General features: G+C 44.2%; 2 protein-coding genes across 5 annotated transcripts in view; both read left to right on the top strand.

The window, feature by feature from the left end:
• Window positions 1-1446: 1446 nt before the first annotated feature.
• PRPSAP2 (phosphoribosyl pyrophosphate synthetase-associated protein 2) lies at window positions 1447-13367 on the top strand. Of its 2 annotated transcripts, XM_010003558.1 has the most exons (10): window positions 1447-1565; window positions 2730-2782; window positions 2902-2968; window positions 3936-4108; window positions 5067-5182; window positions 8552-8607; window positions 10921-11069; window positions 11825-11895; window positions 12609-12755; window positions 13153-13367. In XM_010003558.1, exons 1-10 carry the CDS (start codon window positions 1447-1449, stop codon window positions 13309-13311), a joined length of 1110 nt encoding a protein of 369 aa, XP_010001860.1. In that variant the 3' UTR covers window positions 13312-13367. The 2 variants fall into 2 exon arrangements, with proteins under 2 accessions (XP_010001860.1, XP_010001861.1); XM_010003559.1 differs by lacking the exons at window positions 2730-2782; window positions 2902-2968 and having other exon boundaries at window positions 1483-1565.
• Window positions 13368-16167: 2800 nt separating this feature from the next.
• Window positions 16168-22908, top strand: part of SLC5A10 (solute carrier family 5 (sodium/sugar cotransporter), member 10) — a 41680-nt gene continuing 34939 nt past the window's right edge. For 2 of the 3 annotated variants that reach the window (XM_010003556.1, XM_010003557.1), the window contains exons 1-5: window positions 16171-16281; window positions 16977-17048; window positions 17839-17943; window positions 18528-18587; window positions 19181-19285. In XM_010003556.1, coding sequence (XP_010001858.1) covers window positions 16171-16281; window positions 16977-17048; window positions 17839-17943; window positions 18528-18587; window positions 19181-19285 — 453 coding nt within the window. Of the gene's footprint in view, window positions 16282-16976; window positions 17049-17838; window positions 17944-18527; window positions 18588-19180; window positions 19286-22908 lie in introns of all 3 variants that reach the window. The other variant, XM_010003555.1, reaches the window with a different exon arrangement.

The following is a 22908-nucleotide window of genomic DNA, read 5'->3' as shown; positions in this document are numbered from 1 at the left end:
GTTTTCATCCACAGCAGTTGAACAAAGCACAGGTGCTTCATGAAGATACTTTTGTTAGGAAGTTCTAACTACTTTGGCTCTTAATTGAGAGTCAATCATTTACAGTTTCTGTGATGAAGTCAAACTGAGCAAGAGTGTGGCTAATTGCAAAGGTGGGCTGAATTAGTTTCTTTATAGAGCTGGCCAGTTGTTCCTTTAAGTGTGAAAAGTGTTTTTTTCTCTAAGATTCTTATTCTGGAGTACTTAATAGTTGGTATAGCCTCAGGTTTTTTTGAGCAGATTACATGCAACTCTTAGATAATTCTCTTTCTCAGCAGGGAGATGTTTGCCAGAAAATAATTTTTGTTTTATCCTAACTTTTTCTTACTTTATTTGGATTTAGGCTACTTGTATTTGATATTTTCAGTCCCCTACATAATGTGAAATAAATGGAGCTATTTATACAGCAGAAGTTGAGTAGCCTGTGACTTTGAGCTGAATGCTGCTTTGGTCTATTGGTGGCTGCTGGTCAATGGGATTTATTTTTTTTCTTTTATTTGAGCGAAATGTTATGTTAGAGGAAGTCCTGACAGTGTGATGATGTTACAGAGAAGAATAAAAAGTGTGAAAGTGGAATCCCATCAAATTCTTGGCAGAACTAGTGGTTTAGTGGTTTGTGCCTTTATTTGGAAAAAAAAAGTAGATTTCCTCTTGATGTTTTGCTCCTATTTTCACAGGAGAAACGTTATGACAACTGCTCCAGCAAGTGGACGCATCGTGCAAGAGGTCATTATTTACAGCTACCAGCTTTATTGAGCTCTTCCTTGCATTTCATCTTTATTTGTAAGTTTATACTTTGTTGCAAAGTGATGGGAAGATATGCATTCATGGAAATAGACTCTTCTAGTCTATTTAACTGAGGCAGGAGCTCTGTTTAGTTCAAGTCTACCTCTGACTGGCTTTGTGATCTTGAGGCAGTCGATACATGTTGCTCACTTCTGTAAAATAAACTGGACAAGGGGATGGAGAAGAGAATCTATGTTGTTAGATAATAGCCTAAGGAAAACATTAACAAAAAAAACCAAAGCAAAAACCACAGAAGTTGAAGTTAGGAGATAGCCTAGGAGGATCTTCAGAGACCTCTAGAGAAGCTTCTGCTGGAGATTGTGTAAAGTCTGGGGGCAGGAGAAGGAAAGCAAGGTGGGCTGAAGCTCCTCTCTGTGTCATCTTGTTGGGTCTTCTGAGCTAGGTCAGTGAGCTGGATGGCTTGGGGGTCATGCTGTGGGGATATATTCCTGGCACTAATAAAGTGGTGATAACAAAGATGAAGGATGCCAGATAATACAGGCTTATAGGAAACTCTTTTTAATCAGAAAATTTGTCTCTTTTTTTGTTTGTAACATGATTGCTTTAACAGACCTTTGATCTCTTGCAGCCTTCTAGAAGCGGAAATACAACTTAGGTTTGATGTTTTGTGTGCCATTCACTGAAACTGGGGCCATCATGAATATAACCAAGGGTGGACTGGTGCTGTTTTCAGCTAATTCCAATTCGTCATGCATGGAACTATCGAAGAGGATTGCTGAGTAAGTAGAATCCTGCAGGGCAGCCCAGGATCTTGGTGTTCTTATGGTGGGGCTTGTTTTACTGAAGACTGATTTCTCTGTTAAGGGAAAGTTACGCAGGGAAACTCCCAGGGTTTGCAAGAACAACTGGTACTTTGCACAGTGTATTGCAACTGGTTAACAACAAAGAAAAAAAGCTGTGTTTAAATTGCTCGGTGGCAGGTTGGGATTGGCTGCAGTATGTTGTAGAGAACACATGGGAAAATTACTGTTTGGATAGTGTTAAATAATCATGGCAGAACTTCTTATCATTTTCTAGCTCTCCTTGTAGCCGTTTTCTTAGATGGCAAAGCTGCATCCGTCCTGCTCTCTGTACATTTCAGATGGAAACTTTTGTTTAGCTTTAAATATGTGAACAGCTTCAGCAGAACTTTTAAGGAATCTTGAAGGAAATTTTTACCATACTACTGTAGCAGTATTAGGATGTATAACATTGCCAGGAGTATTGCACGTGATGGATTTCCTCCTGATGTCCCCAAAGGTTGGTAGAGATAGGAAAAAGGAGAATGCAGCTCAGGTTATGCATTGCCAGTACTTTGGGCACAAGTGTGTAGCATATTTGGTTGTCTCCTGTTTTTATCAATGAGGGTCTGTGCTAATACTGCAGCAAAATAAGCAGAGCAGACATCAGTCTGCCATTATTCATCAAATAGAGCTGGCAGATACTTCTGATTAACTCCACAGTGATGTTTTTTCTGTAGAGCAGAAGGACTTAAAAGTGGTCTTGTAAGCATTGTGCATGTTTGTTGCCACCTGTATATACATATGTATGGCAACATATATGTAACATATATAGGAGTATATATTACAAATTAGAAATAGTTACATAATTTACTAATCAAGCATTATTCTTATCTGTTGCTTATTCTTCTGACTTTGACTTGAAGATCAGTTCAGCTTGGCCTGCAGTGCAGCTTCTAGAAATGCTTTGTTAAGAGATTTCCACTGTAATTACTGGGCTTATGATTTGGAGTTTCCTTTTCTTACAGTAACTATTTATACATATACATAAACACATATATATATATACACACACAGGTTTTCAGTAACTGTTGCATTGTATGGGCTTTGCCTTTGTTTTGCCCTTTGTTTTCCCATCCTGACTTGTTTTTTCTGCTCCTGCAGGCGCTTAGGAGTTGAAATGGGGAAGGTTCAGGTATATCAGGAACCCAACAGAGGTGAGCATTTAATTGGCAAAACTGGAAGCTTACCTCACTGTGATGTCATATGTTGACTTCCCTTTTCTTAGAGACTGAGCTTTGCTATTGGAAATCTGACATCTCCCTCTTCTTGGCAGAAACAAGAGTGCAGATCCAGGAGTCTGTGAGAGGAAAGGATGTATTTATCATCCAAACAGTTTCAAAGTGAGTAACTTTAAAGAGACTGAGCTGGTATTTTGGCATTGACTGTCCATGGTGATGCTTCTGTTCTAATTCTATTGCACGTTTTATGTATCTGATACAGCCTAATTACCTTAAATTAACTAAATAGAGGCTTCTCTTTGTGTTTTTTGTTTTTGTTTTGGGTTTATTTTTTTCCATATGTGCACAAAGATTATTTCAGTATAAGCTAACCTCTGTTATTTTAAGTTACTATGTCAATAACCTTTTCTGCTCTTTTGCTAAGTGCATTCTTTTGCTTATGTCATTCTCTTTAAATTCTTCCATTTTCAGCTACCCCATCTCCACTATTGCAAAATTTTAGGTGTTGGAAGAGCTTTTCCTAGGCAATATGTCCTGTCATTCAGAAAACAGTCTTGTTTTTTTGATGTGGGAAGAATTTTATAAGGGCTAAATTGTTTTTTTTCTAATGGCTACAGAAATACAAGGTCTCAGTCTACGATCAGTTCTTATCTAAAAAACCCAACTTCTCAATCTTTTAATTTAGGGCAGAAAATAGATCGTAATTGTTGAATATTTAACCTGTTATGAGTTTGATCAGTAGAATATGTTGTAAAGTCTGAAACTTTTTTTTTAAAGCTATCTGTATTGAAAAATACATCTGTTTTTTGTGAATAATAGAAATAGATGTTGGAGATAAATTATGGGCTGCTTTGTTACAGAAGCAAGCTGCATTACAGCCTGAAAATGGTGTAACAAAACCCACTGAATTGCCAAAAAAAGCCAAGTGAGAGAAGTAATGAAGCATAATTGTAGGGAAGGATTAAAATACTGGGTTGAGAGCACTTGCTGTTCTGAGGGGCACGGCTGGAGTCTTAGTGAAGATCCCTCAGTCACCATAACTCTGTGCTACCCTGGAGTGGACACAGATATTGTGTTGAATACAAGATTTTTATGCTCAAGGTACAGAACTAGATCCTTCTCATTCCAGGGATGTGAATACCACCATCATGGAGCTGCTGATCATGGTATACGCCTGTAAAACCTCCTGTGCCAAAAGCATTATTGGAGTGATTCCTTACTTCCCCTACAGCAAACAGTGCAAGATGAGGAAAAGGGGCTCCATTGTCTCTAAATTACTGGCTTCAATGATGTGTAAAGCTGGTAAGAATGCAGGTTGCTATGAAATAATCAGGGCAGTGGGGGCTCCTGCTGTCTGCTTTCAGGTGTAGAGAGGTATGTGCACAAGTTGGGACTCTAAAAATAACTGCCAAGTTTTTAATGAGTTTAAAATCCATGTAGAAAGGAAAATGTAATTAGAAATGCTTCCAAATGATGAGTTAATAAAATAAGCAAACTTGTAATAGCCATTTTATGTTGTGTCCTACTGAGCTGGCAAAATGACTCAGCTGGACTCCGCTCTTTGGGCCCTGGTGCCCTGCCCCCTTGTAATGCTGTTCTTTGCCTGTCTGACACTCTCCAGCAGTTGTGCTTTGTCATTTCCAGCCTGTTTTTTACCTGTTGATGAATGCATTTTGTCTCTGTCCTTTGCATTTGAGAGCATGTGGGAGAATGAGAATTTTCACAGCCTTCAACACATTTTGTTTTCTGCTCCTTTCCTTTTGCTCCTGTTCCTGGGAAAAATGGGCAGTTCTAATGAACACAGCGTGATCTGGTTTCTTGTTTTAGAGAAGTACTTTGATTATTAGAATTTGGGCCTGTTTCTCAGCAGTTTAATGTTGGCTGTGCCAGGGTCTTGCCATGTGCCATAGAACAATTTGTTATTAGTGCTTCCATTTTGTCACATGTCCAACAGAGAAAGATCTTACCTGCCTCAGTGTGGCACTACTGAGTCAGTTATGTTGAGTATTCCGAGGTTCTTTCTAAAAGAACACTGTAGGAATCTCAGAACATGATAATACTAGGGCATTTAAGAGGGACATAGTTAATATGCTCTGTACTTTCAGTAAATGTAGCATCTTGTTCTACTGCAGCTTAGAGATCTTGTGCTGGACAAACTTCAGTTAAACTTAATAGAGAAATAAAGAGTATGCCTTTTGTTCTCTCTTACTTTTCTTGATGTGCTTCTCTGTCTTTTTTTATGTTGGTTTTTTTTTTAAAGGACTAACTCATCTTATTACCATGGATTTACATCAGAAGGAAATACAGGGCTTCTTCAACATTCCAGTTGATAACTTGAGAGCATCTCCATTTTTACTACAGTACATCCAAGAAGAGGTGAGGGAGACTTGCTATTACAGTTGGGGTTTTTTTCAATTACTTTTTTGTTATTTCTCAAGGTTTCTGAAAAAAAATCCCTGTGAAAAGGCTTTACTCTTCAAGTGGAATTTTAAAGGAGGAAGGTCATATTGGGGCAAGGAGTGGGGTTGGGGCTTTTTTTCCCTACAGGCTTAAATTTTCCTTTCATGAAGATCTGGCATTTTCTTATCTCTTCGGTGATGCTGTTCTGTCTTCTTACAGATATTCCCCTAATTATGTTGTTGTTTGTTTGTTTTTTTAAATGAGGATTTTCTTACATTAGAAATCCCCTTCCTTTCTCACTTCCAATTTAATTTGTATTTATGGGGTGGACTGCTTGTTTGTAGGTATAATTTATTTTGAATTATGAAAACACTTTGGAAATGAAGCTGTAAATGATGAGAGATCCTGTTGATCACATTCTGCTTTTTGATCAGCATGTCTTGACTTGAGGAGCTTAACTTCTGATGTTCCATGCATCCATGTCTCCATCCTTTTTTTTTATAAGGGCTTTGAGAAGTGCTACTGGTAGATTCATTTATGCAAATTGTGCAAATGGTAATTGTAGGTGAAGATGCATCTTGTGCCTCTGACTAATGATGATGTGAAATACTAGCTCACTCTTACTTTTAAATCCAAGCTATTTCTTTTCATAGAGGTATGAATGCCTTAATTAAAAAGAAAAAAAGCAAACCCCAAACCAACCCAACGTGATTTTTTTATGACAGTGTCAAAATCTGTTTGGGAATCAGTTACCATTTGAATCTGTTGTTATAATTTAATTTGATACTAATGTCAAAGAGGATGATGGCACAGAACTCCAAGCTCTGGATTTGCCACAACTTTCATACCAGAAGAGAAGTATTGCACATAAGGGAAAAAAAAAGTGGGAAACCAAATATGCAGATATAAGACAAGCTGTGCCTTTATATGTTGCTTGTCCATATGGATTATGGTCGATAACAAGATACTGTTCCTGGTTTAGTCTTGAAGCACATTTTGATTTACAAAGAATTATTGCAGCTTTGAGTCTGGCACTGTTTTGCAGTTGTAATAAATGAACATGCATAGAGATCTGCATAAGTATATGTGGAGAGGTCTTACAAGATGCTTTCAGTTTTTAATTCTTTATTCCTCTGCTTGTCCATGAGATGACTTGCTTAAAACTAAAGCTGACTTAATGGATCTATCACATAGGATCTATATTGGCAAGTACTTTCACCAGCCATGCCATTTATAGTACCTTTTCTTAAAAGTTCCACCCAGAGCTGCTCAGGAAGAATTTAGTGTTCATCTCAAGTTCCTGGTGGCAGCAGTTCTCTGTATATCCAGCATGGGGAATGCCAAAGTAGGAGAAATGTTTCAAATGGGAGTTGTGATGTGGTGTATTGAGGAGCATGAAATCAAGTCCAGCTTGGTAAGAGAGGAGTTTAAAAATTAAACCAAGTTAAGAACATGGGGGCTTGTAGTAGTTCTGTGTTGGATACTTATGCATAGGTGTGAAGAGAATTTCTTGATGTTCTGGGATGAAGACAGTCCAATCAGGGTAATTATTGAGGTATAAAAATAATGTGATTTTTCCTTTGTATGCTTAGCAAAGTTCAGTATTACCTTCTCTTTCCTATGTCTACATGTTAATTGTAGGGTGACGTAGCTCTTTGTTACAAGGAGTTCCTGTTGGCCTCCTATCTCTTGGATGACATTTCTGCCTTTCTGACTTCATTTTTAAAGAGCTGAGAACAAATTTGATAATTTGGCAGGGGAAAAATGAGGCGATGATGTCTGAACAAGATCAAAGCCTGTATTATGTCAAGTGACAGGCCCTGCCTTGTCCATACCTTCCATCATGTTAATCTCTGTAGCCTGTTGTATAACTAAGTGTTTGTAAAGGACAGAACATGCTGAATTCCCAGTATTATAGGTGGAGTTAGTAGCAGCTCAGATTGTTAATGCTGCCTGACATGTCCTCAGCAAAACTCTTGTTTTCAGTTGGTTCAGCCCATGGCCAAACTCAGAACTTAATTTTGCCTTGATGCTTAATTCAGGCAGAGTAGTTTTGGAAATATTCAGCCATTGTGGTTTGTATGCTTGAGGATAAGATGATGGAAGAGCTTACCTGGCTTATGTTTGAAAAAAAACCCAAGTATTTCTGTGCTTTGGAACTGGTATTGAACATCTGACAGCAAGGCAAAGAACTGCATGTCAGGATAGCATCCCTCCAAATTTATGAAATGACAACTGTACTGAATCAGTTTGGCATTTAGTGAAGTCTTTCATCCCTTCACACTGGGATCTGCTCTGTGGGACTTTGCCTGCTATTGCAGCTGAGAGGGGCTGTGGACTGTTATTATGGCAGTGATGGAAGGACAGACAGGTTCTCTGTGCTCCTCTCCATGGCAGACAGGTCATGCCAGGGCAGCACCATGAAGAAAGATGCTGAGATAGTGAGGAAGGGGTTAAGAGGAGACATCAGAGGGAGAAGAGATTGCTGTTGAGAAGGAGGACTGGCAGTGTGGGTGCTGGAAAACTGGAGAAGTTATGGACAAAGAAAGACAAGTCTGACGTGGAGTCACTGTTTGCAGGAAAAATGGAGACTAGGACAAGAAACTTTGAGACATGAGGACTTGAACTCTGGCTAAATGGACAGAGGGAGTTTGGGATGAAAAGCCAATATGAGAATGGGGCAGGGCAGCAAACTTTAGAGCAGACTGCAGTGAGAACTGACTGCTGTAGCTGTGGGATGTCAAAATAAACCCAGCTTCTTGGCCTTACCCCTTTGTGCATTCTCTAGTGCTGATCTGTGTAGATGTTTTGCAGCACTGTTATGACTGTGACTCCAGGATCAGTGCAGTGAATGGGGAATTTTAATCCCTTTTGATTCATATAAAGAGTCAGTATGATGTGGAGTGATGGAGAGGCAGTACTTTCCTTGTGTACTTTGGAAAACAATAGGAAATAGATGAAATGCTATGTTTTCAAGTGGTTAAAGACTGTGTGTGCACATAGAAGACGACTTGAACAGGAAATTTTAACTTTGATGGTTTCCTGTTTTGTTTAACACTTTGTTTGACACTGATGTTCTTCAAAAGCAGTTACTTTTGTGTAATCTATAATGTAACATGGTGCTTATGAAAGGTACAGTTCTAACTTAATATCTTAGTTTTCTAAATACCTGTTTTTACTGAGCTGTGAACCCTGATCATGTACCGTGGATTCCTGAGGTTGCTTTCTTAGGTCTAACGATAGATGGTTAACATTCTTCTGGCAAAATAAACTTCTCTGATTCTTACTGAGCTTAAATTTGTCTGAAGATATGAAGTAGACATTGCTATCTGTTATTTACTACAGATACCAGACTACAGGAATGCTGTAATTGTGGCCAAATCACCTGCGTCTGCAAAGAGGTGGGTAAGATCTGCTCTCTTGTGTTAGAGCAGGAAATCTCTATCATGATTTTGTTCTTAGGATCAAACGAAGGACACGTTTCCAATAATCAGAAGATGCAGCCTTCAAATCCCTCCCAATTTGACTGTGTCAGATGTGTAGTTTTTACATCATAAGCAATATAAATCTAAGAGTAAAAATACCAAACAAATTAAAGGATGAGGAAAATCAATACAGTGTTTAGGATAAATATGGTGTTGAATCATATTATATTTGTGTGCTTTTACATTATAAATTTTCTACTGTAAATAAAGAAAAATGGCTGGAAGTAGAATGCCATTAATCCAGAGTAATTCCTTAACATGGTCCTGTCTTGGAACATGGTTGATCAGACCCTACATACAGCTGGCTTACCCTGTAGTGTGGTGAAACAGGATTTGGTGTTTGAGATCATTTTGATTGTGAAGTCCCTGTTGGCTGAATGACTGTTCTTAATCTGTGAAGCTTTTTGTTTGACTGTTCCTAAACTCTTTGGGAATTACACTGCTCTCAGCAGGTGATCTGTTCTGTTGAATGATGGTTTAAAAGATAATGTATTTTCTGTGGTGACAAGCAAATAGTTTTTGAGTTTACCCAGATTTTCATGCCAAGAAATCACAATACTCTTGTAAGAAAGGTTTTGATATTTTACGTAGCAAATCCAAAATGCTTCAATTTGTAGAAATATGGTGAGGGGAACAACTTCTGTCATCTTCATTTTCTAGCAGTAATTTTTGTGATTTCTTTTTTTTTGACCAGTGAGGTTACATTTGTCTTTAACCATTTATTTCTTTTGCTTGCTGTCAGTATTGCCTCTTAAGAGCAGGCAGACGTTTGTTGAACCAGTTTCGTGCTCATTAAGTTAATTGTGCATGCCAGAAAACAGTCTGCACATACCTTCACCTGATCAAACAGATAAGTTGCACATGTACCTGCTTTGTGTAGGCGAGGATCCCAGAGCTGTATTGTTTAGCTTCATGTGTACATGTGAGCATTTAAGAGCAGGATTTAAGGTGGAACGTTGGAAGAGGGTGATTTAATGTATTGGCCTAATAATGGAAAACTCTTTTCAGATGACTGTCTACTGGTGCAAGAGAACCTTTACTTGTTGAAGCTTAGAATGTTTCTGTGGTTTCTGAGCTCACTGGGAAATGAATACATCATTGTACTGTTACTTTGAACTTCACTCAGTTTAATATTGCATTTTGAAGCAATTATGGTTTTGTTGATAGGATTATGCCTTCTAAGTCATAATTCTTAATGTTTGAAATTGTAATTTAATTTATCTTGAAAAGCAGTATGATAACCACAGGGCAGAAGATTCTTCATTTTTAATTAACTGAACATCACGATGGGCAAATATTTGCTGGACTTCGAGTTGTCTGGGTAGTGAAACAAGGCTTAAGTGTAAAGGAAGTGATTCAGGCCACAGGTCTTAGATGCTAATGTTAGAACAGAGTGACTCATTGTGGACATGCCAGGCTCCCTTTAACCAGGGGGAGATTAGATCACTGACTCGGGCCAGATCCCGAGATCTTGAGTGTGCAAGGTAAGGTAGGAGGAATCCATTAATTTTTACTTGCTTCCAGCATCTGGGATATAAGCACTGTCTGTGAAATTCCTGTTATCCTGACTCTCTGCTTTCCCCATTCCCCAGCTAACCTTACACTTCTTCACATCAGTATCTCATTTGAGTTGAAGAAATACTGCACAGTGAAGGAACTTTGTAATCTGGTAAAAATCCAGGCTGTTAAAATTTGAAGAGTGGTTTGCCAGGAAAAATGATTGTCTGTATTCTCTTTTCTGTAGGATATCTGAAGTTCTGTGTCAGGAAGTCAGGGATATTGCCTTTATTTAGTGCACATCTTGCTAAAAAAAAAAGCAGGTGAACACTTGTTTTCAGTTTTCATGTTAATTTTTTTTTTCCCTATTAAGTGTGGACAGTCCAGACATCTAAGCTATTCTCAGTGTTGGATCAGACCTGCTAAAGTATGGGATGTGTTTTGACAGTTTGGCTAAACAGAAGGGAGTGATCAGAATTATCTGACTTGCAGGATTTATCCTGCTGCTTCAAGGCCCATGTGGGCACTTTGAGGGTTATTATGACTCTCATAAGCCTGGTGAAAACAAGATGCTAAGGGACAAGTGATTTCCTTCACACTTTCCTAAAATGTTAGGATAATTCAATTTTTCCTCTGAAAGGCTAGAAATAAAATGGAAATAGACTAGGACTGTATGTATGTGAATGATGTGAAATGTAACATGCATCTTTTGTTGTGACCCTTTCCCTCCAGGGCACAGTCATTCGCCGAGCGCTTGCGGTTGGGAATCGCTGTGATCCACGGGGAAGCTCAAGATGCTGAGTCTGACATGGTGGATGGTCGGCACTCACCACCCACAGCCAAAAATGTTGCTGCCATTCATCCCAGTTTGGAGATACCCAGTAAGTAAGTCTGTGTGTCAGTGTTCACCTGTCCTTTTTTGTGGGTTGGGGAGATGAGTCTGGCAGTGAGGGACTATCAGAAAAGGTCTTCTGGGGAAAGATAATTCCTTTTTTCTTAGTGGGGGGGGAAGTTCCTTTTTGTTGCTCTTTGTCTGTGGTTTTAGTGCTGGGCTGTATGTGAGGTCTCTGCCCTGTGCAGAAGGGCCTGTGTCATTACAGCTAGTCACAAGAGCCCTTGGCAGAGAGGCCCCACTTGTAAATTACTTTTTTGTTGGAATTTTTCTGGCACTTGGAACTAATAACCTGAGCTGAAACTGGGTTTGAGAGGAGCTGTGTTAACATCCCTGGCCTTGACAGAGCAACCTTGCTGAATGTAGGTGTGAGCTGTAGCTGCACGAGCAAAACTTAATTCCATAAACATAGCTTGGATCTCAGTTGGGTGATGGAAATGGTTTTGTTTGCAAGCCACTCTATTCTCTATACTAAAATTTAAGAATTAACTGAATTGCTTAAGAATTTGAGTGTAAATTGATGTAGTTAATACTTCGATTAAGCTTAAAACAATCACTTATGTATGAAAATTTCCCAAGAATGTTTTTCCCAATAATACTGTGATGGTTGAAACAGTTCTTGCTTTTCTTCTCTGTAAGTAGCAACCCATGCAAAGCAGACCCTTCTACACTTGAAGTAAATTATATAAATTTTCTTTTTCTTTCTTTCTCCTTTCTACTCTAAAAAAACCTGCCATTAATCAGTGCTGATTCCCAAGGAAAAACCACCCATCACAGTTGTGGGAGATGTAGGAGGAAGAATAGCTATTATCGTGGTAAGTAAGATGCTGTAGCTTCTGATAAATTATAATTAAATATGCTGAAGTTGCATAAATCAAGTTGATTTTCTGCTGTGTCAGCAACTACAGTTTGGTTGATGGTGGGCTCTCAATAATGCACTTTTTATACCACTTTTGATACCATGAGGCAGTATTCTGAGCTCTCACTGAAGCTGACTGTGTGAACTGTGAAGTGATCCATGCTGCAAAGCAGCACTTGGACTTTGTTTCCATGGATAGACCAGATCAATTTCTGTTGAAGTGCTTATGAAACTCCTCTGGACAGTGGTGCTGATACATGAGATGAGGGGAAACCAGCATGTTTCTGTTCTGGGAGTTCAGAAATGCCAGGGAAGTAAAGATGATGCAGTCTGGTGGTTTCTCTGAAGCAGAGTGTGATCTCTGGGCTTGTCATGGAAAAGGGCAGTTTTCTGTTAGTGTGGATTCTGAATCAATGTCCGTTGCCTTGGCTTTTCCCTCTTCCCCTCACGGAGCATTCCCTCTGCCCCTTGGTGCTGCAGTAGTTTTGAACTCTGCTCTTCTGCACTTAGCATCTAGCTCAGATGTCTGAAAAACAGCTTCAGTATAAACCTCATTCTGGATTGGCTTTAAACTGTCATACTTGGAAAAGTTGTGATGTCTGTGTGGGTGTGCTTTGTTATCTCTGAGGGCATGGTGAACCCTCCCTGACTCCCATCTTACCTCCACAGGATGACATTATAGATGATGTTGACAGCTTTCTTGCTGCAGCTGAGACTCTGAAGGAGAGGGGGGCCTACAAGATCTTTGTGATGGCCACACATGGCCTGTTGTCTTCAGATGCTCCCAGGCTGATAGAGGAATCTGCCATTGATGAAGTAAGCATGGATTCTGAATTTCTGGTCAGATGAGTTTGGGTTTTGTAAGCAAGAAATTTTCTCCTGACTTGATTGTTAAAATATACTGGCAGTAAGAATTTAGCCAGGAGGTTTCTAGGCTCAGGCTTCCTTAGCATGGATTTGTGTGCTGGACATCTATGCATCCTTAAACTGTACCAGTAGGAAACTGTGAGGTGACCAACTGCCAGTGTCAGCAGACTCTCCCCTCAGTGGAATATTTCTGTGCCTTCCTTTGGGCCTGTGTGGCAGAAAGAAAGAGAGGAAGGACAGTGCCATTAGTATCCATGGATACACGGACATTCCCTCTTGCAGTTCTGACAGGGGAGGTGGAGAACATAAGAGCTGCGTCTTTCTGATCATTTTTTCCCTTCTCTAGGTGGTTGTTACAAACACAATTCCACATGAAATACAAAAACTCCAGTGCCCCAAAATCAAGACTGTGGATATCAGCATGATCCTCTCGGAAGCCATTCGCAGGATCCATAACGGGGAGTCCATGTCATACCTTTTCAGGAATATAGGACTGGATGATTAATGCTTTTTAATCTAAGGAAACACCCCTGGCCAAACTGGAAGCAAACAGATAATGAGCTGTGAAGCATCATGCTTAACCTTAACATTTTTATTGAGCCACTTTTTGTTTCTCTTGGTTTAAGTATCAAAGTAGAACAGTTTTTAAGACCATTTTTTTTTTTCAGGGTTTTTTTTTGGGGGGGTGGGTGGGGAATAAACATTAAAAAAAAAACGACAAACCTGTTCTAGTTGCTTTTAGGTTAGTTGCACTACATACATGATGGAAAAAACCCACAAAACACTTGAGGCAAGAATTTGGCTTCTAAATTAAGCATTCCTTCTCCAAAGCTGCTTGCTACAAGTGCTTAAAAATGAATAAAATGAAGAGACTGTATAATATTTGCATTTTAAAAGCCAAAAAGGTTGTACTGTTGTATGCAGTTCAGTGGTTTTGTAGGATTGCTTTTATAGAAAAGCATATGAAATATGCACCTGTATTTATTTTCTGCAACGAAGAATAAAGACTTGTTTTGTGTGAGCTTTCTAAAAATGATCATGTCCTAGTCCCTTGTCTTCTAAAGTGAGTCCCCCTCAAGTGATTTGCAGATACTGTGTTACTGGAGGAGACTGAAAGGGGGTTTGGTTCTTTTATGCAAATGTGTAACTTTGGAATAGGAACAGGATTCAGGCTTCTTGGTGGCAAGAATAATGTGCATTTTGCTTGGTGAAACACCTGCAGAGGAGGGGGAGAGGCTGCTTTTCCCTAATGCTGGTCCTCATTGTCATTTTCCAACCTGGCTTCTGCTGAGCAGACTCATGGAACACAAAATAGAACCTTTCACCATCCAGCTGCAGGTGCTGTCACAAATCTGTTGAGATTGGATGTAATTTGGCACTTCCAGCGTGTTCCCAGTGTGCTGCTTTGCTTTGGGGAGTGTGGGAGGGAGCTAAATCTATGGCTGGAAGTCAAGGAACAACAGGGATTTGGGAATATTGAGGGAGGCAGAGGTTCCAGCTGGTAAAATCCAGTTCAGCTCATTGCAGGTAAGTGGTTTTGGGTTTTCTTCAGAGGTTGGTAGCCTGGCCTGAACATATGGATGTGCTAAAAAATATGGCCATAGTGCAGAGCTTGTTCAGGTTGGTTTTCCCAGCCATCCTCACGTACCCGTGGGTGCAGTGATCAGCTGTGAGCTTCCAGTCTTGGAAAACTGAAGTTGCCCTGTTGCACAGAAAATGGTGCTGGAGTTGATGAGCATTTAGGCATTGTTTGGTCACATCTCTCTCCATCAGGATGTCCTGCAAATTAGTATAAAACTTTTGGCATGGTCAAAACCAGAAGTGAAAGTTAACCTTTGTAGACACCATTTCTCTCTGCTTGAGGTGAAATCCGAAGGCCTTGGAAGGTTTATTTACTTTTAAAGGTAAAACCAGGGTTTTTTTCCTTCCCTTCTCTGTCGATCTACAATATTTGATCTTGTTGGTATGTTCAGCAAGTGAGATGGTGATTTTATTGAAGCAACTGCACGTTTCTGTTCAGATAATACTGTTCTTCATCCTTGTCAGACTGTCCTGTTTGATTTCTGCAGCCCTGCCTGGAGAGGTGTGCTCTGTGCAGTGACCAAGTGCCTGGCTGTCCTGGGTTGTATATTAATGGCAGTGGGTTATTAAACAGTTCAGGGATGTTAATAGATACACCAAGCTGAGGTATTAACACTTCTGTGTGCTTTGAATGTGCTAATGTGGGTTGAATTCCAGCTGGGCAGTGAGGGAGAACTTTGGTTCCTCTCACCAGGGTGCAGAGCTGCTCCTGGTTGTGTGGGCAGCTACTTCAGAGAAGAGGAACATGCTGGGCTGTTGTGCTGAGGGCATGGTAGTTGCAGTGTGTTTGTTTCATTAGTGAGACCTTGTGATGCGTAGTTGGAGAGCTGCTGCCCCTTGAAAATGAGCCACTGCAGCAAACAGTGTGATTACTGTGAGTCCCCAAGCCCATTAAAATCAAAGGTTGTTTCATGTTGGCCTTTGGAGAAATAGCTTCATCCATTCCATGAGTCTTCTGCTGGTCAGCCCTTGCTGAAGTGCTGAGGCTCCACCTTGGATGTTCACGTCACTCCAGTGTTTGATTGTTGCTTTAGCTTGTAGAAAACCCCTAACGTTGCCTAGTTTTGTGCCATGCAGTTACTAGATAGATTAGGACTCAAGAATTTGGGAGGAGCTGTGGTTCTAAGACACGATTACTGGTCCTTTGGCTTTTCATAGTACCGGGGATGTTGAAAGGGAGCAAAACCTGTGTGACTTCACTTGGGCATTTTCCATACCCCTTTTATTACATCAGAGCTGCCTCATCTCTATGTGCTTTTCCCAGAAGCAAAACCATCAGATCACCAGAAACGCCGGATATTCTTTGAGGTACTTCTCTGGGATCCCTCAAATGTAAAGAACACTTAAAACTGCTTTCTTCAGCAATTTCTACAGTAATTAACTAGGCAGAAGATCATGTAAATTCTTTCCAGACAGTATCTGCAAGAAGAGTACTTGGGTTTGGTTTACAGCTTCTAGAAGACGAAAACCCTGATAGTTTCTAGTCCAGCAGGGCTGCTGCTGCTTCAAGATCACTGCAGAAGCAGAAACTCCAAGGAAATGGGGGTTCAGTAGCTGCTTGTTTGTGAGACACAAATCGAGGTGCTTGCCTGGACCCCGTGTCCCTCAGGGCAGTGCGGACACAGGAAAGGGTGGGAGGCAGCCAGGCTGCCCCCAAACGCCTTTGGAAGCAGAGCTCCTGCTGCTGGCTTGATTAATGATAAATGCCCTCAAGCTGCTAACGAGTTACTAATTCAGTGAGTGTCTGTGTGAGGCTGAGGATGGAGGAGAAGGCAGAAGAATGATGGAGGGCAACTCCACTGCTGGGTCCTTCAGCCCCTTGCAGCAGTTCAGCGTTGCTGACCTTGTTGTCATAGTGGTTTATTTTTCCTTAAACGTTGCAGTGGGAATCTGGGTAAGAGCATTTCCTCTTCTTCCCTCTCTGCTTTCTTTTTGGAATAGTCTTTGTTCTTTTTTTCAGGACTGTCTATTATGTACATAATATTTTGAGAGCCTCTATTATTATCCTGTTGTAGTTTGCACTTGTTATGTATTTTTTTGTGTTGTGCTGCACCTGTGCTGGTCTGTTGTACGAACCCTCCACCCCTCTCACCCCCTCCAGAGTGAATCCAAGACCCTGACAACAAGGTAGAATTAACCACAAACCTCTCCCCTGGTCTCCCATCTGCTGGGTTTAAGCAAATCTCCTGCTTTTCTATTAAAGGGTGTTGAGACAAATGCCCTGCTCAACAGAAAAAGCCCTCGGCTACCTGCAGCTCTTCTCCACAGCCCATTTATTCTGCCTTGCAGAAAAATTCTAGCCAAAGCTGGGCCCTATTAGCCAACCTGTCTGCGTGGGATGGAGGTAGAATGGGTACATCCTCTGTGTTTCCCCCTCTTGGGGTGTTTCCTTTGCTATTCATGGCTCCAGGTACTTGGGGTGCAGCCACGGTTTCATGTAATTAAGCTTGAGTTGCAGAGATCTCCCATTAATTATCTAGAGTCTTCTGTCTCTTGGCTTCTTGTCTGGGCGACTTGTTTCTTGGTTTCTTGGTGTCTTGTCTGGGTTTGTAGGGAAGGGTTCTCCGTGCTGATCTTTTCTCCTCCCAGTCCTCATGCAGGGTGAACAGGAACACGGTCAGTGGCTACTTCCTTGCTGGCAGAGACATGGCATGGTGGCCAGTAAGTAGAGCCCTCTGTCCCTCTTGTGACACCTGCAGGGACATCCAGCACCATTCCCTCTCTCACCAAATTCCTTTGCCTGTGCCCCTGCTTTCTCACCTTCCCCCACCCTGTGCACCTCCTCCTGCCAGGATCCATGTCCTTTGAGCTGCCTTTCCCTTCCCATTACACACAGGGCACTAGAGCCCACGTGGCTTGTTGATTCTCCTCATAGGTTCCTCTTCTTGTCGAGAAGGGTCCTTGGAGTCAAACTGTCTCCACTGGCCCAGGTGACTCCAACAAGACACAGGGATCCTAAGTTTCTTTGTTCCCTCTGCTTATTTCAGTATGATCTTGACAAACTGGATGTAGGTCCTTCCTGTGTCTGGCACTACCTGCTTGCTCAGGGCCACCTCCAGGCAGGGTGCATGGCCACCATGGCAAATGCAGGGAAGTCCATCCAAAACCCACTGGGGGTGCCCGATGAGCTGGGTGTGCAGGAGCTGTGGTTGCTGAGGCTCCTGGCTACCTGGCTTGAAGTCTGTTAAGGCTTTTTTCTTACAACAATCCATACACATCCCTCAACACGCCTGGTGGGTCTCTGCTTTCAGGGGAGGTCTGTTCTCTGCTGCTCCTGTTCTGATGCCGTTTTTTCCCCCCTCCTCCTCCTCTCGCTGAGTTATCCCTTCGGGGCTGCGATGCTGGGGAAGCAGGAGGGCTGTGCCCAGCTGCGGGGAGCGGGGGGGGGGGCACCCCCCTGCCAGGGCACCCTGCCCGCAGCACCCCCAGCACCTCCCCTGCTCCTCCCCAGATCGGCGCCTCGCTCTTTGCCAGCAGCGAGGGCTCGGGGCTCTTCATGGGGCTGGCCGGGAGCGGAGCTGCCGGCGGGATCGCTGTCACCGGCTTCGAGTGGAACGTAAGGAACGGGTCGCGTTCTTAGGAAAATGAGGTGTCTGGGGCTGCGTCGCAGCGCAGGGCGCCTTGCACGGCGGCTGCATCTCGAAAGGCTTGGGAGGAGTCGTGCGGGGGGTAATTAACACAGCCTCTCCGTGTCTGGTGCACGTACAGGGAGTTTGGGGTCGACTCGAGCCCGTGTGCTCAGGGAAAAGGACATTTCAGTGCAGAGCTTCCGAGTCCAGCTGGATCGGTCACGCAGTCCCTGATTCCCCACTTATCACTTCCAAAGTGCTTGAGTTCTGCAGCAAAAATAGGGCGTTTGGCTTGTTTGGTGCTCAAGGAGTTAGTGGGAAACATTGGGTCAGGAGCTGTAGGGCTGAGGGGAGTGGGCTCCTGCTGGGGGAGATGCCAGGGGGGTCTCCACCACTGCCTCGTGTCCCCGTGCCTGCTGTCTGAAGCTATTTGGGAATGAAAATGTGCATTTGAGGGTGAGTTGGGGCTGGGCCAGGTCTGGTGGATGGGGTCTGGCACTGCAGGGTCAGTGTCCAGCTGCTGCAGGATTGATGTTTTTTTCTATCTGTGTCATGTTCCTCCTTCCCACAGGCGACCTATGCTCTCCTGGCACTGGCCTGGGTGTTCGTGCCAGTCTACATCTCATCTGGGGTATGTAGAGCTGCCCTGCGGGCAGGTGGCCTCAGCCAGGTTCCCTGCTCCCCAGAGGGCTATCACCCCCGTCCTTTGAAGTTTCTAAGCCCTGCTCTGGGAATACAGCTGTCCCCTTATCTTCCTTGGGACAATCCCTGAGGAGGGGGCCTGGACAGGGCAGCCATCAGTCATAGAATCATAGAATCCCAGGGGTTGGAAGGGACCTCGAAAGATCATCTAGTCCAAACCCCCTGCCAGAGCAGGGTCACCCAGAGTACATCACCCAGGAACTCATCCAGGTGGGTTTTGAATGTCTCCAGAGAAGGAGACTCCACAACCTCCCTGGGCAGCCTGTTCCAGGGCTCTGTCACTCCCACAGGAAAAAAAAATTTCCGGATATTCACCTTGAACCTCCTATGCTCCAATTTGCACCCATTACCCCTTGTCCTATCACTGGTCATCACTGAGAAAAGCCTAACTCCATCTCCCTGACACTCACTCCTTACATATTTGTAAATATTAATGAGGTCACCCCTCAGTCTCCTTTTCTCCAAGCTAAAGAGGACCCAGCTCCCTCAGCCTCTCCTCATAAGTCACTCTCCTCCTGGCAGATTGTCACGATGCCCGAGTACCTCCAGCGAAGGTTTGGAGGGGAGAGGATCAGGATGTACCTCTCCAGCCTGTCGCTCCTCCTCTCCATCTTCACCAAAATCTCTGTGAGTAGCTCCTGCTCGACTCCATGACAAATCCCCAACTGATTTCCAGAAAGTGAGAGGTTCTTTTGGGGCACAAAACCTTGTGTAGCCAAGCTGGGAGAGAAGCAGCTGCTGCAGGATGCTCCAGGAAGGAGCGGGACAGGACATGGGAATTTGAGGGCAGATGCCAACTGTGCCACCCCGTGTGTTGGTAGGTAGATCCAGCAGGGATGCTCATGTCTGGGTCTCCCCAGCAAGTGTGTGCCTGGGTGTCAGGATTCCCAAATTCATGGTGCACTTGCCTTGTAGCAGAAGTTGTGATGAATCATGCTTGGATACTGGGTTCCATCATCTGGGTTTCCCTCCATGCTCCAGCAGGGATGCTTTCCAGCACCCCCTGAGGGACCTGGCAGAGCTGGGGACTGAGTTGGAAATGCAGTCATTGCTCCAAGGCACATGGGTCTTCTGAGGAAAGGAAGAGTTGCTGCCATAAGATACCCAAGCATGTACAGAAAGTGCCTAATTTTCAGGGACTTTTCCACAGGGATGTTTTCCCACCGTTTTGGCCTCAATCACAGCTCCCTGTGTGCAGCCCCTGCTCCCGCTGCCTGCTTGGTAACCATGGGATGAGTTTATCCAAGGTAAACAAGCTAAAATGCCTGTGACACCAGGCCTAGGGCAAGCAGGAGAGAGCCAGGCACAGACAGCCCTGGGGGGCCGGGGGCAGCGAGACGGGATCAAGAGCAAACAGCTCAGGGAGGATCTGGAGGAGAAAAGCAGCGACCCTGCAGCTCCTCCTGCCATGGAGCGGGTGGATCCGACCCGGGGCTGCCGGGGCTGCGGGAAATGCCCTTTCCCGTGCGGGTGGCTGTGGGAAATGCCCTTTCCCGTGCGGGTGGCTGCGGGAAATGCCCTTTCCCGTGCGGGTGGCTGCGGGCAGCGGCTGGGAGCGGGGCCGGAGCGTTTCTCCCCACGGCGAGGCGCTCGGGTCCCGCACTCGCCAGCTCCGCGCTTCCCAACACCGGCTCTGCAGGATGCAGCATCCCTCCCTGGGCTGCGTTTCTGCTCCTCCCTGGTGGCTTCGCAGCCCCACACCCCGGGCTGAGCTCTGGGGCGACCTTCTGGGTTACCCCGGGGATGCAGAGGATGGAGCATCCTGCAAACAACACGCGCCGTGCGCAGGGATCAGCTCTGGCTGCAAAGGGAGGGGCTGCCCCCGCCTCAGACAGACCCCAGATGTCATGTCACCGGCTCCAGGAGAGCCCCGGCTCCTTCCCATGAGCTGCAGTTTGACCCTGGGCAAGGCTTGAAGGGCAGGCTGTGGGACGTGGCAGCCCTTCCCATGTTCCTGCTGTTGCAGGGTTTTCAGGTGATGCTGGTGACCTGTATTCCCTCCCCCCAGCCACATCCTGCCGTGCTGCAGGGAATTCTTCCCATGAAACTGATATTCCTTAAACCCTTATAATTTATGGCATAGAGAATCCTCTGGCATTTCTTCTGAAATCAGCCTGGTGGTTCCTGGGAGCAGCAAGTTTGCAAGTTTGGCCAGTGATGCTTTGGTTATTCCTCAATTGTCCTAATGTCCACAAAACTGTTGTCACTTTTTCCCCCTCCTGTGTGTTGCTCAGATGACATCTCTCCCCTGCTCTGGACAAAGAGCCAGGAGGAGCTCAAGGGAGATAGAGACTGGAGCACCTGTGTCTGTGGTTTTGGTCCCTTGGATCTGTGTGAATCCCTACTGGTGTTTAGAAGGAGAAGTTGGAAGCTGGGGTAGGATTTCTAGTGGGGTAGTTTGTTCTTGCTAGTCTGAATTTGAAGAAAAAAGTTCCCAGCAGTTTGAGGGCTGGTTCATGGACTATCTGTCCATGATAATCTCCTTCCAGGCTATCATGGACATCCTCTGTTCTCTTACAAAACAGTGCCCTGCCATGGGGACGTTGTTGGTCCCTTTGGTTTCCAGTCTGTCTGTGGCTTTGCCCAGAAGGGATGAATGTCCTACAAGTCCTTTCTTAGCTTGGGAGGCTGTTGTGGCATCACCCCTTGCCTAACACCAGATGAACCTGTAGATGACCTCTGACTGTGCCTGCACCAATGGGAACCTCTGCGGTTCTCCTGGCTCCTCTCAGCACAACCTTCTGTTTGGTGCCTGGTGGACACTCCCAAATGCCTTTTCCTCTGCCTTTTCTCAGCCAGCACCAAAGTTTCTTTGGTCTGCTGAGTTTTCTCTGATCTCTGAGTCATTCAGGATGCAACAGAAGAGGAATCAGCCTAATAAGGGGATTATCTTTGGCATCTGACTCCATTCATGGTAAATGTCCCAAACAGTGGTTGTTTCCAGCAGTGGGTTATGATGAGTCTGTGGACACACGGGGCGTTGCCAAAGTGGCCCAGTGTCCTGCCCCTGGTGGTGACCTCAGTGGGGAAGCATGGGAGGAGAGTGTGAAACTTGGGGCAATTAGGCAGAGCTGTCCCTGGAGGAGGTTTCCCTTGGATCTCACTGGGGGCTGCCTCAAAGCCTGGCAGTAGTTGGGCTTTTCCTGCCTCCTCTCCCTGCAGACACTGGGTTTATATGTTCATTCAGAGTCCTCCTGGGCTGAGACACAGCATCACTGCTTCTGCCATGTCTCTTCTTTTGGGGCAGTGAGGGGACAACAGTCTCCCCTCTCCTGGAGTTTATCTTTTGGTGGACCCCAACCCTCCCCATTTCATGACAGGGTGCAGCAGGGCAACGCAAAGTTCTGCTGAGAGATGGTGTCCCCCATGGCTGGGAACACATGAGGAGTCACATAGGCATCCTAGCCTTGGTGAAGAGTCCCTAGAGACTCCTCTGTACCCTGGTTAACTTGTTCTCCTGAGGCTTGTTCAGTTGTTAAACCAAAGCTGGCTCTAAATTCAGCTTTCATTGGGAAGGCTTTCACCATGTTGGGTAAGAATGAGCTTCCAGCTGAGGTCACCAGTGGAGGCAGGGATCTTGCTGGATTATGAAGCCTGACTTCAAAGGCTCCTGCTCTCCTTTTACAGTTGAAAGGACTTGTTTTACGAATAGGTCATGCCTGGTTTTAATTAGCTTGTTTTTGTATTTGGGATGTCTTATTAACAATTCGGTCACATGTGCTTTTATTTTTTCCCACCCCAGCAGAATTACCAGGAAGGGAGGTGGAGATACCTCTGCTTCCTCATAGCAAAGGCTTAGACTCATTTGCAGACGACTGCAAAAAATGATTAAGCATTGAGAAACCCAGGAGAAGCAGTTATGAAATCTTGTCCAGGGCTGAGTCTTCACAGCTGGGCTCTGGAGGAGGGTTGCTGGAGGAGCAGGCAGTCACATCAAGTCATGACTTTCTGGCTGGTGCTGAGATGACAAGAGATGGATCCCTCCAAAGGACACTGGGAACTCCAGAAGACCCCATGGATGTTTGGCTGGCACTGTGCTGGGGAAGTTTAAAATATTCTGGGTTTGCACTTCAGGTTGGATTGGGAGGAGATGGCTGAAGGGCCTTTGGTTGAGGCTTTTCTGCCTTGTAGTTGGAGCTTGCGCTGTGTGAATGGCTTAGTTGTCTTCTGGTTTGGCTGCTTGGTGGTCTCTGTGGTCTGAAGCTGTTACAGGATCACATTTGTGGGGAAAAGGCTTCTGTTGAAGAGGA

Source organism: Chaetura pelagica, unplaced genomic scaffold (genome assembly GCF_000747805.2).
Source record: "Chaetura pelagica isolate M959 unplaced genomic scaffold, ChaPel_1.0 scaffold408, whole genome shotgun sequence".
Taxonomy (NCBI): Eukaryota; Metazoa; Chordata; class Aves; order Apodiformes; family Apodidae; genus Chaetura; species Chaetura pelagica.
Note: the sequence above shows the minus strand (reverse complement) of the source record. Positions and strands in the feature narration are given on the sequence as shown.